Raw genomic sequence first — 15,291 nt, 5'->3', positions numbered from 1 at the left:
AATCTATGTTCTGTCTTTGGAACTATTAATGCTGTGGTAAAGGCAGAGCAGCCTATGACTTCTCATACCTGTGGGTTAAAAAAAAACCATAATGATAATAATATCTTGAGGCAGTGGAGGTCAGAAGACAGGAAAGTAAGTAAAAGACAATATCTTCAGCTTTAAGAGGAGCCAATGGATAGAGTCACCATCATCTGAGATGGTAAAGGGTTTGGGCACCACTAACCTGTAGGAAGCCAGATGGATATTGACCTACTTTCCTGTCTGTGGCTGTGGTTAAATTTTCTGACCAAAAGCGACTCAGGGAAGAAAAGGGTTTACTTGGCTCACAATTCCAGGTTACAGTTCATAACAACAGGCCAAGGCAGGAACTCAAGCAGCTGGTCACATCCATAGTCAAGAGCAGAGAGAAATAAATGCATGTACATTACCTGCCTCCTTCACTCTTACACAATTCAGGACCCAGCCCATGCAATGGTACTTCCCATATTTAGGCTGGGTCTTTCCATTTCTACTAATAATAGAGACAATCCCCCAAAGGCATGCCACAGAGCATCCTCTTCTAGATGATTTCTCAATCGAGACTCATTCCAAATGTTTTTAGGTTGTGGCATATTGGCATTGAAAACAAACCATCACAGATATCAAGTGTTTGGCCATGAATGTGCAAATTTGAATTTTAGACCAATATAGTCATCGAACGGAGTTGTGAATAGAGGGGTCTGGATTTAAGGAAAGTAGTCTGGACTTTGGATGCAGATGTGAATATGAAGAAGCATTGACACAAGGCAATGAGTACCTGGCAGATAACCTAGTCCTGGATTCATGGCACATGGCTCTTGAGAGGTGTTGTGTTGCTATTTATTCCTTTGTTTGTTAGCTTATGATTTCCTTAAGTCATTTTTGAACAGCCACATAAGATGTCTAACTGTCAGCCTACAGTAGTTACTAGTCATTACATTGCACATAGGCCAAGTTTTAGAGCAAGGATAATTTATGTTATTTTATTTTAAAAAATCGGTGTGGTGGTTTGAATGAGAATGACCCCCATACACTCATATAATTGAATGCTTAGTCCTTGATGAACTACTGGGAAAGATAAGGAGGTGTAGCCTTATTGGAGGAGGTGTGTCACCGGGAGTGGGCTTTGGGATTTCAAAGTCCCATACCATACCCAGAGTCTCTCTCTCTCTCTCTCTCTCTCTCTCTCTCTCTCTCTCTCTCTCTCTCTCTCTCTCTCTCTCTCGTGTGTGTGTGTGTGTGTGTGTGTGTGTAGGTCAGTGGTTCTAAGGTCAGTCTTGCAATGCAAACACTATTGCCTGCCGATCCATTTCACCTCCCTTCATGACACATGTATTCTATTCCCTTCCCCACAGTCATTAAAAGCCTCTTTTCACCTTCTCACCGCTTCTCTCTGGTTTACTGCACTCCACCCATAATCACTCCCACATGAATACACCCACATAAAAACTACAACCTAGGATCTGCCTATGAGACAGAATATACAGGATTTATCTTTCTGAGTCTGGGTTATTTCACTTAATATGGTGTTTTCCCATCCTTTTCTTCTTCCTGCAAATTTCATAGTTTCATTATTCTTTGTGCCTGAATCAATTCCATTGTGTACATGTACATTCAGCAAGGATGAATTTGAAATGAGATTAACATACAAAGAAATGTCAGCGACTAAAGGAATAAATCCTAAGATAATTTATAGAGAAATACAAACACAAAAATAACAACTGGTTTCTTGAATGCCAACATGTCAGGCACCCTTGGAAATCATAGTTAAATGATTTAAGGTCCCAACCATCCTGTAAACTGGTGAAATACTTGCTATTAGGATTGTATTTAAATAATGACCTAAGTTTTGTATTTTTTAAATTAAATTTATTTATTTATTTTACATTCTGACTGCAATTTCCCATCCCTCCTCTTCTCTCATTCCCTTCCCCACCTCACCATCATCCACTCCTCCTCTGTTTCTGTTCAGAAAAGGGCAGGCCTCCCATGGGTATCAACAAAACATGGCATTTCAAGTTACAATAGGACTAAGGACCTCCCCTTGCATTAAGGCTGGGCAAGGTAACCCAGCATGAGGATTACATTCCCAAAAGCCAGTCAAAGCACTAGGGACAGCCCTTGCTTCCACTGTTAGGAGTCCCACAAGAAGATCAAGCTCCACAACTGTCAGATACATGCAAAGGGCCTAGGTCCGTCCCATGCAGGCTCCCTGGTTGTCAACTCAGTCTCTGTGAGCTCCTATGAGCCCAGGTTAGTTGTTTCTGTGGGTTTTCTCGTGGTGTCCTTGACCCTGGCTTCTACAATCCTTCCTCCCTCTCTTCAGCAGGATTCTCCAAGCTGGGCCTAATATTTGGCTTTGAGTTTCTGCATCTGTTTCCATCAGTGACCAGATGAAGCCTCTCTGATAACAATTGGGGTAGTCACTAGTCTATGAGTATAGCAGAATGTCATTAGGCATCATTACAGTGGCATGTTTTTCTCCAGTTGTATTTGGTTCTATCCTAGATTTCTGGGTCATCCAGCCTCTGGGCCCTGGCACTCCAGACAATGTCAGGGGTGGGCTCACTCTCACGGCATGGGTCTCAGGCTGGACCAGTCATTGGTTGGCCACTCCTACAGTCTCTACACAACCCTTACCACATCCCATCCCATAGGCAGGACAGACTGCAGGACAAAGGTTGTGTGGCTGGGTTGGTGTTCCCTCCACTGAAGTATTGCCTGGTTACAGGAGAAAGCCAGTCAGGCTATATACTCACCATTGCTAGGAGTCTCAGGCATATACCCAAAAGATGTTAAGTCATACCACAAGGACACTTACTCAACTATGTTCATAGTAGCTTTATTTGTAATAGCCAGAACCTAGAAATAACCTAAATGCCCCTCAACTGAAGAATGGATAAAGAAAATGTGGTACATTTACACAATGGAGTATTATTTGGCTGTTAAAAACAAGGACATCATGAAATTTGAAGGCAGATAGATGGAACTAGAAAAAAATCATCCTGAGTGAGGTAACCCAGACACAAAAAGACAAACATGGTAGGTACTCATTTATAAGTGGATATCATCTGTAAAATGAAGGATAACCATACTGCAATCCACAGACCCAGAGAAGCTAGGTAGCAAGTTAGGACCAAGGGGGAATGTATAGATCTCCCTGGGAAGGGGAAATAGAAGAGATCTCATGGGTGGACAGGGGGCAGGTGAGTATGGGGACATGAGGGATTGCGTTGGGGGTGAATGGAGGAGGAGAGTACTGAAAGAGATGACTGGAGGCGGTGGGGGGGGGTGGCATTTTAGGGTCAGGTAGAAGCCTGGTGCAAGGGGGGTTGCATTTCAGGATCAGGTAGAAACCTGGTGCAAGGGAAGCTCCCAGGAATCTGCAAGGGTGACTTAAGTTTTTTAATGTTCAAGAGATTCCCTTGCGTTTACCCGGAGGGTACCAGCAGAAATGAAGGGGATTCTGTAAACAGTCAGCGTCATGGAAGAGACAGCAAATCTTTCACTTTCATTGTGCACAACTTAGCCCGCTGTGCTGTTAGAACGTCAATGCTGCTCAAATCACCCTCACTGTGTGATTCCCACTGAAATAACAGAGGGATAAAGGACCTTGCTACCAGATTCTAAAAAGGCAACAATCTACAGTTGTTGGGTTTTTTTCTTCCTCCACTTGTTTAAAAATTTCATATATCCAACCCCAGTCCTCTGTCCAGAACTCTGCAAAATTTCAGAATTCTGCTCAGGAAACCAGTCGTTAGATGTTGTACGCATGGGACATTGCTTTTAGCTACCATGGATATTACCCAGAATTCAGACCCAAAATATATTACTAGAGTTTACTGCAATATTAGTGAATCTCAAATGTTTGGGTTAGGTTCCTCCACGAGTCCCTTTGTGATCAAGGGACACATTTTTTCCTTATGGATGCCTCCAACTTACCGTTTTGTTGTTGTTGTAATTTTGAAAAATCATATTCCGAAGCTTTGCACCAAGGCATGCTGCACTTCCCCAGGTAATTCGTGTCTCTCATTTCCATTTCTCAGCTCAGATTTTCCCTCCCCTCTGGAAGATTCCCAATTTATACATAGATGCCCTTAAGAATCCTATTAGATGTGGGTATATTAATATACCCACACATTTGTGAAATACCATTTTGCATGTTTCTAAGTTCAAATGAAGAAGAAATTAACATTTAAAATGTGTGATCTGATCTTCGGGTCCCAATGGTTTATTACACTCACTTTTACAGCATCAAACCGACTCGTATGGTTTAATGAACAGGGAATTGGATTAAGACTCAAGAAAACGGAGGCACTTTCCTTTTGAACTGAGACTCATTAAATAGAATGAAGGCTGCCCAGGAGTAGATTGGACTGCAGTGTATAGGAGAGAATCTCCTACACCGAGAGGCGTTCAGCGGCAATGTGAGGGGATTCCTGCATCAAGTCAGGCTTTGACCTTTAAAGTCCCTTCCAATTCCTGGTGTCTGTGACTTATTCTCAGGGCTGGTCTAGACAATTAACCTCACTGTGCCTCACTTTCCTCTCCATGAAATAGCTCTAGCACCTGTACACTTCCCAAAAATATTCTAGCTTTAGCGAGCTATTTATAGGACAAGCAGCGCACTGTGAAAGAGGGGCAGTGTAAATAGCAAGGTTTGTTATTATTAAAGAAGACACAGAGCATTTTTACACATGCACTGGAAATAGAAGGAAGTTTTGCTCCTCTCCCATATGCTCTGCCTCATGCCACAGCTCCTCAGTACACATGCAGATCAGCATTTTTCTGTGTCATATTTGAATACACAGGGCAGACAGCCAAAGTGTTTAGAATCGGCCATGTTGACTTTTTAAATGTTATCTCTATATGCAGCCTAGCTCACATTCACATGAAACAAACTGGCTTTACTCTAAAGCACTTTCATAATTTTAGGTTTCTAATTGCATGGCTAGGGGTGTGGATAAGAAGAGACACTCATGATATTGCTTCATAGCCATGAGTTTTGTCTTTGAACTTAGAGAAAAGTTTCAAGAGGTGTGCAATAAACTTGTACACCCATGCCTTCATCCAGATACAGCAGCCATTTTTAACTAACCAAATTCATTTTAATCTTCCCCAGTTCTTTCAACATATAAATAACTACAAATAGGGCATGGTGGTGCAGGCCCGTAAACCTTGCGTGGCAGGCTGGGGCAGGAAGATCAGAAGCCCCAAGTCATCCTGGGCTATATGGTATACTACACTTTGTCTCAAAGTTTCAATGTGTAGAGATCAAAGCTCTGGGTTCAATTTCAAGCACCATGAAAAAAAGTATGAGTAATAATAACTACAAGCTCTATAGAACCACTGAAAAGTAAATTGTAGATATTCTGACATTTTTGCGCACTAATAGATTGTTGTGCCTACTTTAGAAACTAACTTTCTTAACTGCAGCCACACTACAATCCATCCAATGCAGGAAGCTTAGCAATGATACAATACTGTCAAGCAAACAAATTCATGGATAATTCTCTTTTCCCTGATTGCCCCAGCAGCATTCAATGTATTTCATTGTGACATATCTTTGGTCTCCATTGGTCCAGATCTTCTTTGTCATTCATGTCATTATATTTACAGAGAGTCAAGATGAGATCAGAGTTTTATATAATGTCACTCACTTGGATCTGTCTAGTTCGTTCCTGATCTACATTTCAATCTAAAATGCCTCTACCTTGATGGGCTAGAAAACCTCACCAAATTCCTAGTTTTACATGCACCATTGGCATTGCCTGTTACAGAAATCTTGGCAGGGCTTCATCACCTGATCAAGGCAGGCATCCAAATGAGGATGTCACAAAGCTGGGGGCTGCTCTTAAATCTGTTTCCTTTCCCTAAAGTCATTATTTGTTTAACAAATAATTTTTTAACTAGTCATTACAATGAAACATGAAATGATTGATGGATTGCTGCAAAATGCAAATATTAAGGAAAGAGTTCAGTAAATTTTCTCTCCTGTGAAGGGAGAAAGCTTTTTAAATTATAAATTTGCTCATGAGGGCAGAAAGACTTGGCTTGAGGTGACTTCACGAAGACAGATGCAAAGTCTCTATCCTTCTCACACCTTGGGGCTGTAATCTTTCAGTCTGAAGATCTTTCTTTTCTGAAACTATTGTGAAAGTGGGTGGTCACTGCAAGCCAAGCCAAGGTCTGATGCTGGTCTAGAATTTGCTTCCTCTGTTTGCTGACTGAGTAAGTCAGTGGAGCCATTTGTTCAATCAATTGTCCCAAATACAAAAGTCAGAAAGGGTCCCTGATCCAAGAGAAAGGACCCTACTGGGGAGTCAGAAGGCAGGCTTGGCTTTCAGCCCTGAACCTGCTACGTGACTGTCACCTCCAGCAGGCTACTCCAGCCTGCAGTAAGTCCAGCCAGCTTTCTATGCATGAAATCAAGTGGCAATTGGTACTCCATCCACCTAAGGATACTTTCTAGTACGAAAATCTCCTCCGAGCTTTAAAAGCCTTGCAGAGTTCAGCACAGGCGTAGGATCTAATGAGCATCCAGGAAACACATCCTCTTGAACGTGAATGTGAAGGAATGAAGGGGGAACTGTCGACTTTAAATGCCAGCAGGGTCCTGGCTAGGAAGATGCACTTCAAGGCTGACATTCCATTCAGCAAAGAACAAAGGAGCAGCTCTTTGCAGCATATAAAACGTACATTCAAAATGTTTTCCCCATTTCATTTAAAGGCCATATTGAGCTCTCCGAGGTGGTCATGCTCATGCTAAAACAGAAGAAAAAAACTGATAGCAGAGCATGAAGCCCGAAGAAAGAAAGAGAGGAAAATCAGTTTCTGGTTCTGTTTTTCCTTATCATCAAACCATTTTAAGCTTCAGTGTGCCCTGAGCAGCAATAGCCTGTATTTGTAAGGCAGGGCGGGGACATGGAAAGATGGAGCATTAGATTCACAAATTGTCTTAATCTATGGTTCCTGCTAGCTATCCCTATAGCCCTGAGTAAGTTATTTAATGCTCTGGGCCTTGGTTTCTGTATCTGAGATAATAAACGTGGTAACTTGCTTCATAGTGCCATGATGAGGTTTAACTAATAAAAGGAATAACAAATATATAAGTGCCTGTTCCACCCCCAACCTCATTCTTTTTTTAATATATTTTTTATTATTAAGAAATTTTCAATTCACTTTACATACCAACCACAAATCCCTGCCTCTTCCCACCCCCAAGACTTCCCCCAACCCATTTCCCATCTTCACATTTCCCAGGTCAAGGTCTCCCATGGGAAGTCAGCAGAACCTGGCACACTCAGCTGAGGCAGGTCCAAGACCCTCCCCCTGCACCAAGGCTGTGCAAGGTGTCACACCCTAGGCACTGGGCTCCAAAAATCCCACCCATGTAATAGCTGTGGAGTCCCCACAGGACTAGTCTAGGCCCTCTGGATATGGGAGACAGTTGTTTAGCTTGAATTGTTTTTTTGGGGGGGGAGCAGACAGGTGGATCGGGATCCATCCCAACCTCATTCTTAGTATTTGGTGGTGATTCAGAAAAAGAAACTTGTTAAGAAAAAAAAAAGAATGTTTCAATTTTTGGTTCTTCACTGATTTGAAAAGGAGTGAGAGCCCAGGAAGGATGTTGTTCTAATTTTGATTTTTATGAAAAGAGGAAAAGGGGTGGGTGGAAAATGTACTAACTCCTAACATGGTTCTGCAACAGTCCCTCTCATGTCCACTCAATGTAATTCTGAAAATAGTGTCATGAAAAACTGGCCACACTTCAGAATCAAACCTATCTCCTGTGTTGGAGAAGCTTTTCCAATGTCAGCTGAAATAAATGGGACTATTGAGGGGAGGGCAATAAAAAAATGACAGAGAAAGAAGCAAATGTCTCAATTCTGGAATGGGCTGAAATCCATGTGCCATCCTGTACCATTCATGGCACAATTTCCATCTGAACACTCATAAAGTTTAATATTCTCTGTTGATTACTTCTGGCTAACAAATCCTGAAGGCACTGAACTGCAGACTTTTTTTTAAAAGTCAATTTTCCAATGTGATAGGAGTCCTTGAGAGAGAGAGAGAGAGAGAGAGAGAGAGAGATGCAACATCGTGCAGTCTAGCAAATACCAGTTAACATCAGGGTCATGAGATGGAGCTTTTCTATGGCTGTACACACCTTGCCTAGTAATGAACTTCTACTAGGGAAAAGTGCAACTCGGGTGAATCCAGACCTGTGGTAAAGCAAATATTCCATAAATTTAGGCTGCTGTGTACACTTTGCTACAACTGCCAGCAGTTATATTTTAAATGACATTTCTGCTTCCACTATCATACTCACCCCAAATCCTATAGTACATTTTAATCAAATAAGGACTTAACCAACACAACTCTCTAACATATTAGCAAGAGAGATAATGAGCCATTTGTAAATAGTTTATTGAGCAAGCACCAAAAGATTATACAAAGCAAGCTGACTAATTAGCTGGTAAACGACATACTACAAATGAATATTTGATGATAAGTTTACGTAAGTTAGCAACCCCAAGAAATCCTTGTATTCCTTGAGCTTTTAAAAGATAACAGATGTAGGGACTGGAAAGAGGGCTCAGTGCTGGCGCTTAAGACTGCTCCCTGCTCTTGCAGAGGACCAGAGTTCATTTCCCAGCATTCACATCAGTCAGCTCACAACTGCCAGTGATTCCAGATCCAGGGGATCTGATGCCCTCTTCTGGCCTCTACTAACAGAGGTACTTATACATGCACATTAATGCACACTCAAACACATATTCACAAGAATAAATTTTTGAAAATATGTTTCTAAAAATAATAACAGGCGCTATTTTGTGGAGTACCTCTAGAAACTTCAAGCAAGCTGTTGTTTGTTGAAGTTTCATAGTCATAAACTTGATATGTTAAAGACGTGTAGTGTTGGCTGAAAGGTTGAAAGGACAAGTGTATGCTCAATATATTCAAAATGCACTTGGGGAAATTGTGCTTCCCCGCCACACAGACCCACAAATGGAAAATATCAGAGCAATCTACCAGATAAGGGGGGTGATAAATAGGAAGTCAATAGTGTAACCTTTATGTTGGTGGCCGCTTGATACATTTTGGGAATGTTCTGCCTTGACTGTAAATGGCAATAAACAACACAGATCCATCTCTGGTGCATGATTGGATGTCATTTTCCAGGTCTAATTCGCCTGCAAGAGCTCATCAAAGCTCCTTCCAGATACAACATTAAAATCAAAATCCGCCAGCTGCCCTCTGGGAATAAAGATGCCAAACCTCTGCTCAAGGAGATGAAGAAAGGCAAAGAGTTTTATGTGATATTTGATTGTTCCCATGAAACGGCTGCTGAAATCCTTAAGCAGGTAAGAGGTCTATGGAGGGGGTAAAAGATGGGAGAAACATATTTTGTCTTTCTCAAAAAGAAAAAATGACATTTGGTTTGTGTTTTCACTTGGTGCGGCCTGGTACAGCCACCACACTATAGGGCGAGCCAAATTTTCAGACTGCAATTTTCAGACCCCTTTTAAGGAACCAAAGGTATAATTAATTAGTTCAGAGCCAGTTGTGATGTGTGTGTACTGCTCCATATGAGCTGTGTGGTAAGTGGACCCTGCTAGGAGATGGGAGGAGAGGGTAGATTCCTTAGGTGGTGCAAATGTCTGTGTTCTTTACATCTTCTGAGAAGATGAAGCCACATTTAATTTGTGCAGTGGCCGACTTAACATGAGCAAGACCTCTGTGGCCTCAGCTGCAGGATTCTAAGTGCAGTAGAGGAGAGGACAAAGCAATCTCATCCCAGGAAGGTACAGCTCTTGTTATGGACAGTAAGCTGCTTTGCCTTCATCTCCAGAGGATGTGGGTGCAAACAGGCAATTAAAACATCCTCCACAGATGAAAGATGTCAGTCATGTTCATAATAATAATCAAGCAGTGATAATTGAGTTGCTGAGGGCTTTAGCCTGACACCCAAGAAAAAGAATTCAGAATCTATGAGAGATAAAGCACTGGTTCTCAGTCTTCCCTGCAGAGTGACTTTAGTTCCAGGGACTTGCGGCAACAGCTGCACACATTTGGGGTTGCCTTACTTTGGATACTAGAGTGCTATACTCAAGAGTGTAGATGTGGGCCAGAACTACATCTAGAAAAGTACATAGGTGCATCTTGAAATACTAGTCAGATGTTTCAAATACAATCAGTAATAAAAAATTATCAAATAATTAAATCTGGAGGAAATCGGGAGGGCGGGGGGGGGGGGGGGGGGGGGGGGACATGTAGCCTTTATGCTTAAGTAGATATGTCACATAAGCCAAGGTTCTTATCAATATTTTAAAATAATGTGCACTATATGTTGTGCACCACAGTTAAAAACACCAGAGGTTGCTAATGGGTAGCAGTGTCCTAAGTGCACCAGCACCTCCCAATAAATGAGCACTGTGGCGCTTGAACCACTGGGATGCTGTCTTCTGGTACAGTCATGTATCCTGGGGCTCCACAGTTCTATGGCAATACTTGAGGAGCATTTCCACATCTGCTGAGTTAAAATTAGAGCTGTGATTGGACCAGAAGTACGTACTCAGGAAGGCCAACCATTTATTTGTCTGTCTTATCCACTGAATGACTGTACTAAAAGGTTCGACTTAGAATTGCCTTAAGGCAGGCCGGGCGTGGTGGCGCACGCCTTTAATCCCAGCACTCGGGAGGCAGAGGCAGGCGGATCTTTGTGAGTTCGAGGCCAGCCTGGGCTACCAAGTGAGCTCCAGGAAAGGCGCAAAGCTACACAGAGAAACCCTGTCTCGAAAAAACCAAAAAAAAAAAAAAAAAAAAAAAGAAAAAAAGAAAAAGAATTGCCTTAAGGCTTCATTTACACAACTTAACATGGCTGATTAAAGTACACAATGAGGTGTATAGATCAGAACCAGAAAAAAAATCACTCAGATTTTATGTGCAACTCTCAAAATGCAAAGAAGCAAGCCTTCCCAGGAGCCCCTGACAGCAGAGAGTGGAAACTTGTTTTTACATTCAAGAGAATTATTTTCTAATGAGATGTACATGGCATTCAATCTGACTCACACTGGTAGCTACATCTTTCCCAAAAGACAGGCCTTGGATAAACAAGAGAAGACTATTGTGAGTCCTGGCTATGGAGCTTTCCCTTCTATATTGAGAAATGTAAGCATAAATTCCTTTCTTAGAAGCAATGTTTCTAGTGGGCTATAGATTACAACTCTCAAGAAACAGTTAAAATAAAAGCCAAACCTGTAAGGAAAGCACTCCAGAAAAACGTCTGGTATGATGGAGGTCTGGGGATGGGGGTGGGAAACAGGATTGGCTCTCCTTTGCTCTGGCCATTGATGCAAACACTGTTCTTTCGCCTCCATCTTAGGATTCCAAACCGGGCTTCCTTTTTCCGATCACTTTAGTAGTAAGATTGTCAGTAAACTTTGGTGGAAGTTAGAAGAAGTTACTCAGCTACTGTTTATTTTTTTTTTAAATTTATTCTTCTCTCATATATTAAATCCTGACCACAGTTTCCCCTCCCTCTTGTCCTCCCAGTCCCTCCCCCACCCATCTTCCCTCTCCCCCAGATCCACCCCTCCCCCATTTTCCTTCAGAAAAGGGCAGAGCTCCCAGAGATGTCCACCAACCATGGCCTAACAAGATACAATAAGATATGATACATATTAAGGCTGGATGAGGCAATCCAGTAGGAGGACAGGGGTCCCAAATGCAGGCAAAAGAGTCAGAGACACCCCCCATGCCCATTGTTGGGAGTCCCACAAGAACACCAAGCTACACAACCATAAGGTATATGCAGAAAATCTAGCTCAAACCCCCACAGGGTGGGGTCCATGTTTGTTGCTTCAGTTTCTGTGAGCCTCTATGAGCCATAGTTGATTGATTCTGTAAGTTTTCTTGTGGTATCCTTGGCCTCTCTGGCTCCTACTATCTTCCTCCCCCTCTTTCACCGGATTCCCCACATTTCAGGGGTGAGGTAGAAATCTAGTGTAATGGAAATTCCTGGGAATCTACGAGGGTGATGCTAGTTAAGACTCCTACTGAGGGGAATACAGAGCCTGCACCAGCCATCTTCTGTAACCAGACATGGCTTCCAGTAGAGAGTCCAAGACACCAACCCAGCTATAAAATCTTCAACCTACAATTTGTCTTGCCTGCAAGAAGTACTGGGGTAAAGAAGTCACAGAATTGTGGGAGTGACCAACCAATGACTGATTCAGCTTGGGACTCATGCCATAGAGAGGAAGCTCCCATTCCTGACACTGCCTGGAGAGCCAAGAGCCAGAGGCTGGATAGCCCAGAGACCTAGGATAAAACCAAACACATTGGGCAGGGGGAGTCGAATAAATGATTCCTAATGATACTCTGCTACACTCATAGACCAGAGCATAGCATTATCATCATCAGAGAGGCTTCATTCAGCAGAAGATGCAGAGACCCACAGCCAGACTTTTCTCTTAGATCCACTGTGTCAACTTCATACTGCCTGTATAAGCATGGGTATGGGATCATCTCCCAGAGCATGGGTAACCTCTCAGAGCACACATTCATGAAGAAAACTGGATCTTCCTTTCCCAGAGGCCACCAGTCACCAATAGCTAGGGATGCAACTTCATTTGATTCTCCCCATCCATGCTGTGATTTTGGGCTAGCTTGATCTTGTGTAGTTTTTTGCATGTAGCCTCAGCCATGATTAGTTTATACACTGTCATGTCTGAAAAATACTGATTAACTGAAGAATTTTGCTCCTTCTGGTTCCACAAACCTTTTGTTTCCTCTTTGACAATGACCTCTGAGCCTGAGGGGTAGCAAGTTTAATATCAATTTTGCTAATGACTTGCAAGTACCTTTGAGGAAAGAACCTGTCAGAAAGGTTCCATTGTATTATGTATGCAAATGCAGTTATTCCTTTTGAATTGGCAGCAAAGGATCTAAGCTGGCCTTGTAGGGATTTACTAGACAACTAGAGCCTATTGTGTGGAATACTCAGAGTTTGCTATTCTGGTTAAAATAATACTCAAGCACTCTGTGTGATTCTCTTTAAGTGACTCCATTAGCTTTGGGCATCGACCTATAATACGCAAGACAGGTTCCTTGCCTATAGCTGCCTAAGGAGTTCTCTCAGGCATCTAAGGCTAATTCTGGTTACAATTCACTAAATGAAAAAAAAAAAATGAAGGAGGCTCATGTCCTTGATGGAGGGCCCAATAGATGATAATTATGGTGCCTGGCTTCTTACATTCCCATGGCATGTATTCTGAGGTAAGTGTGGCATGCTTACTTAGGAATAGAAGACACTGGAGCTCTGCTAGGCAAAGAGGCCCATTCAACTGGACTTCGGTTGGAGCCAGGTTGCCAAAGAGTCTCTGCAGGCAGCCAGATGTCAAAGGCTATGAAATCACGTTACCATGAAGGACCGACCCTCTTTTGCAATAGACTATCAGAAGCAGGCTGCCAAAAATCTCTAGGAAAAAAGACATCCACTTGCTCCTATTCTTCCTATGAGGTTGGTGTTAATAACTTTCCTTTGTTGTGTGTGAAAATGACTGGTGAGAACACTCTCCCTGGTCAGTCTGGCATCCCCTTGCTGTTTCCCTCATTGCCTTGCTCTCCCCTGCACCTTCATCTCATTTTCTCACTTGTTAATGCTTCTGAAGGGAAAAAAAGGGAATTAAATGCACCTTAAGGAAGGTATTTGACATTTATCTGAAAGTTGAAAAAAAAATGGAGGAAAGTCTATAGTTATTATTGAGCATGCTAATCACTTGGCAAAGTGATTATTCCTATTCATATCGAACAAGTACTATATGATGAGAATCTGAAAAGTTATTTCCCCCAAATTAGTTTGAAATTCAAATGTCAAGACTTGATTAGACTAGAGAAGAGTGCAGCCTTCTCATGAACATACTGTCTTTGCCAATTTCTGTACTCACAGTCGTCCCCCCCAACAGCTGACAGGTCACAAGTCAAAACCTCCACCCCGACCTTGTTCATGTGTCACTTTCCAGCAAGCATCCTGATGCATGAGCGCATACTGGCTTCTTCTCCTATCTACTGTGTCCCTTCCTTACTCTAATGTCCCAAGTCCTACTCCTCTCCAATCACACACACACACACACACACACACACACACACACACACACACACACACACACACACACACACACCTTTTCTCATAGAGTTATTCTTTGAGGAAATGCCTGACAAGAAATGAGTTTCTATGATAAAGAGAAGGGTAGGGAGACATTATGTGTGGAACTCTCAACCTGAACCTTACTCCAGACTGGGTTTTAAGCAGCCATCTCATTTAAGGCCCCATCACCCCAACAGGATTAGTAGCATTCTTCTATTCTAGTTGAAAACTGATGCTCAGAGATCATACTTTTATCTTCTAGGAACTGAGTATGCTTTTAATATTGAACACTAAGTCCGGCAAGACCTGAATCTGCCTCTTTCTAGACTTCTTACAAGAACTTAGCCTCCAGTGATAGCCACACCCAAGGGAGAGGGTATGAGGCCTGAATACACAGTGACCTTGATTAAATTTTCTCTCTTTTTATTTAAACCCCCAGAACCTCCTATGTTATGTCACATAATGAGTGCATTGTGCAATGACTGAATAAAGAAACGAAAAATCAGGAACTATATTAGAGTCTTTCAATAAGTGATCTCCAAAGTAACCTCCCTTCTACCCACCTACAGTATGGCACTCCTGTTAGGGGGATGGCTCACTGGCAGAGTGCTTAGCTAGCATGCATGGGACTCTAAGTTGAACCTTTGGCATTGGAATGGGAGTTGCAGGGGGAGGGGGAGGGGGAGGTACATTGTACGCCAAGAATGGTATAATTCATTTGGCCCAGTCATTCCTTGTGGCTTCAGTTTCTTCAAAAGTCAAGCTTCATTCTGTTCTGCGATCTTACAGTAGTAAGAAATAAAAATGCCTGCGAACCTGTGACTCCCCTGCAGGAAAATCAGTTTGGCACTTTGACCAGGGTCAAACTCACTTTTACCTTTTATAATGTAAGTGACCGAAGGAACCCCTTTCCAGCAGAGTGCCCTCTATGCTGATGGCTTATAGATGGGAAGGAAGCCTCTATGAGGGGCTCCATCCCACAGGAAAGCTGCAGTGGGGCTCTGTAGTGGGTAGCTGTTCCAGCTTTGACCTGGAAGTACTATCCTCATTGAGGCTTCCAGTAACTGTCAAGCCTATGAGGTGGGGCTGAGACAGGAGCCCTTAAAACGCAAGAT

At 42.5% G+C, this 15,291-nt stretch overlaps 1 protein-coding gene across 7 annotated transcripts in view; it reads left to right on the top strand.

Annotated features, from left to right (window-relative positions):
• The window catches only part of Grik1 (glutamate ionotropic receptor kainate type subunit 1), a 388,066-nt gene that overhangs the window by 238,107 nt on the left and 134,668 nt on the right, over positions 1-15,291 (top strand). For all 7 annotated transcript variants that reach the window (XM_006987930.3, XM_006987928.4, XM_006987927.3 and 4 more), the window contains exon 4: positions 9,208-9,389. In XM_006987930.3, the coding sequence (XP_006987992.1) occupies positions 9,208-9,389 (182 nt within the window). The remainder of the gene's footprint in view (positions 1-9,207; positions 9,390-15,291) is intronic.

Source organism: Peromyscus maniculatus, chromosome 12 (genome assembly GCF_049852395.1).
Source record: "Peromyscus maniculatus bairdii isolate BWxNUB_F1_BW_parent chromosome 12, HU_Pman_BW_mat_3.1, whole genome shotgun sequence".
Lineage (NCBI taxonomy): Eukaryota > Metazoa > Chordata > Mammalia > Rodentia > Cricetidae > Peromyscus > Peromyscus maniculatus.
Note: the sequence above shows the minus strand (reverse complement) of the source record. Positions and strands in the feature narration are given on the sequence as shown.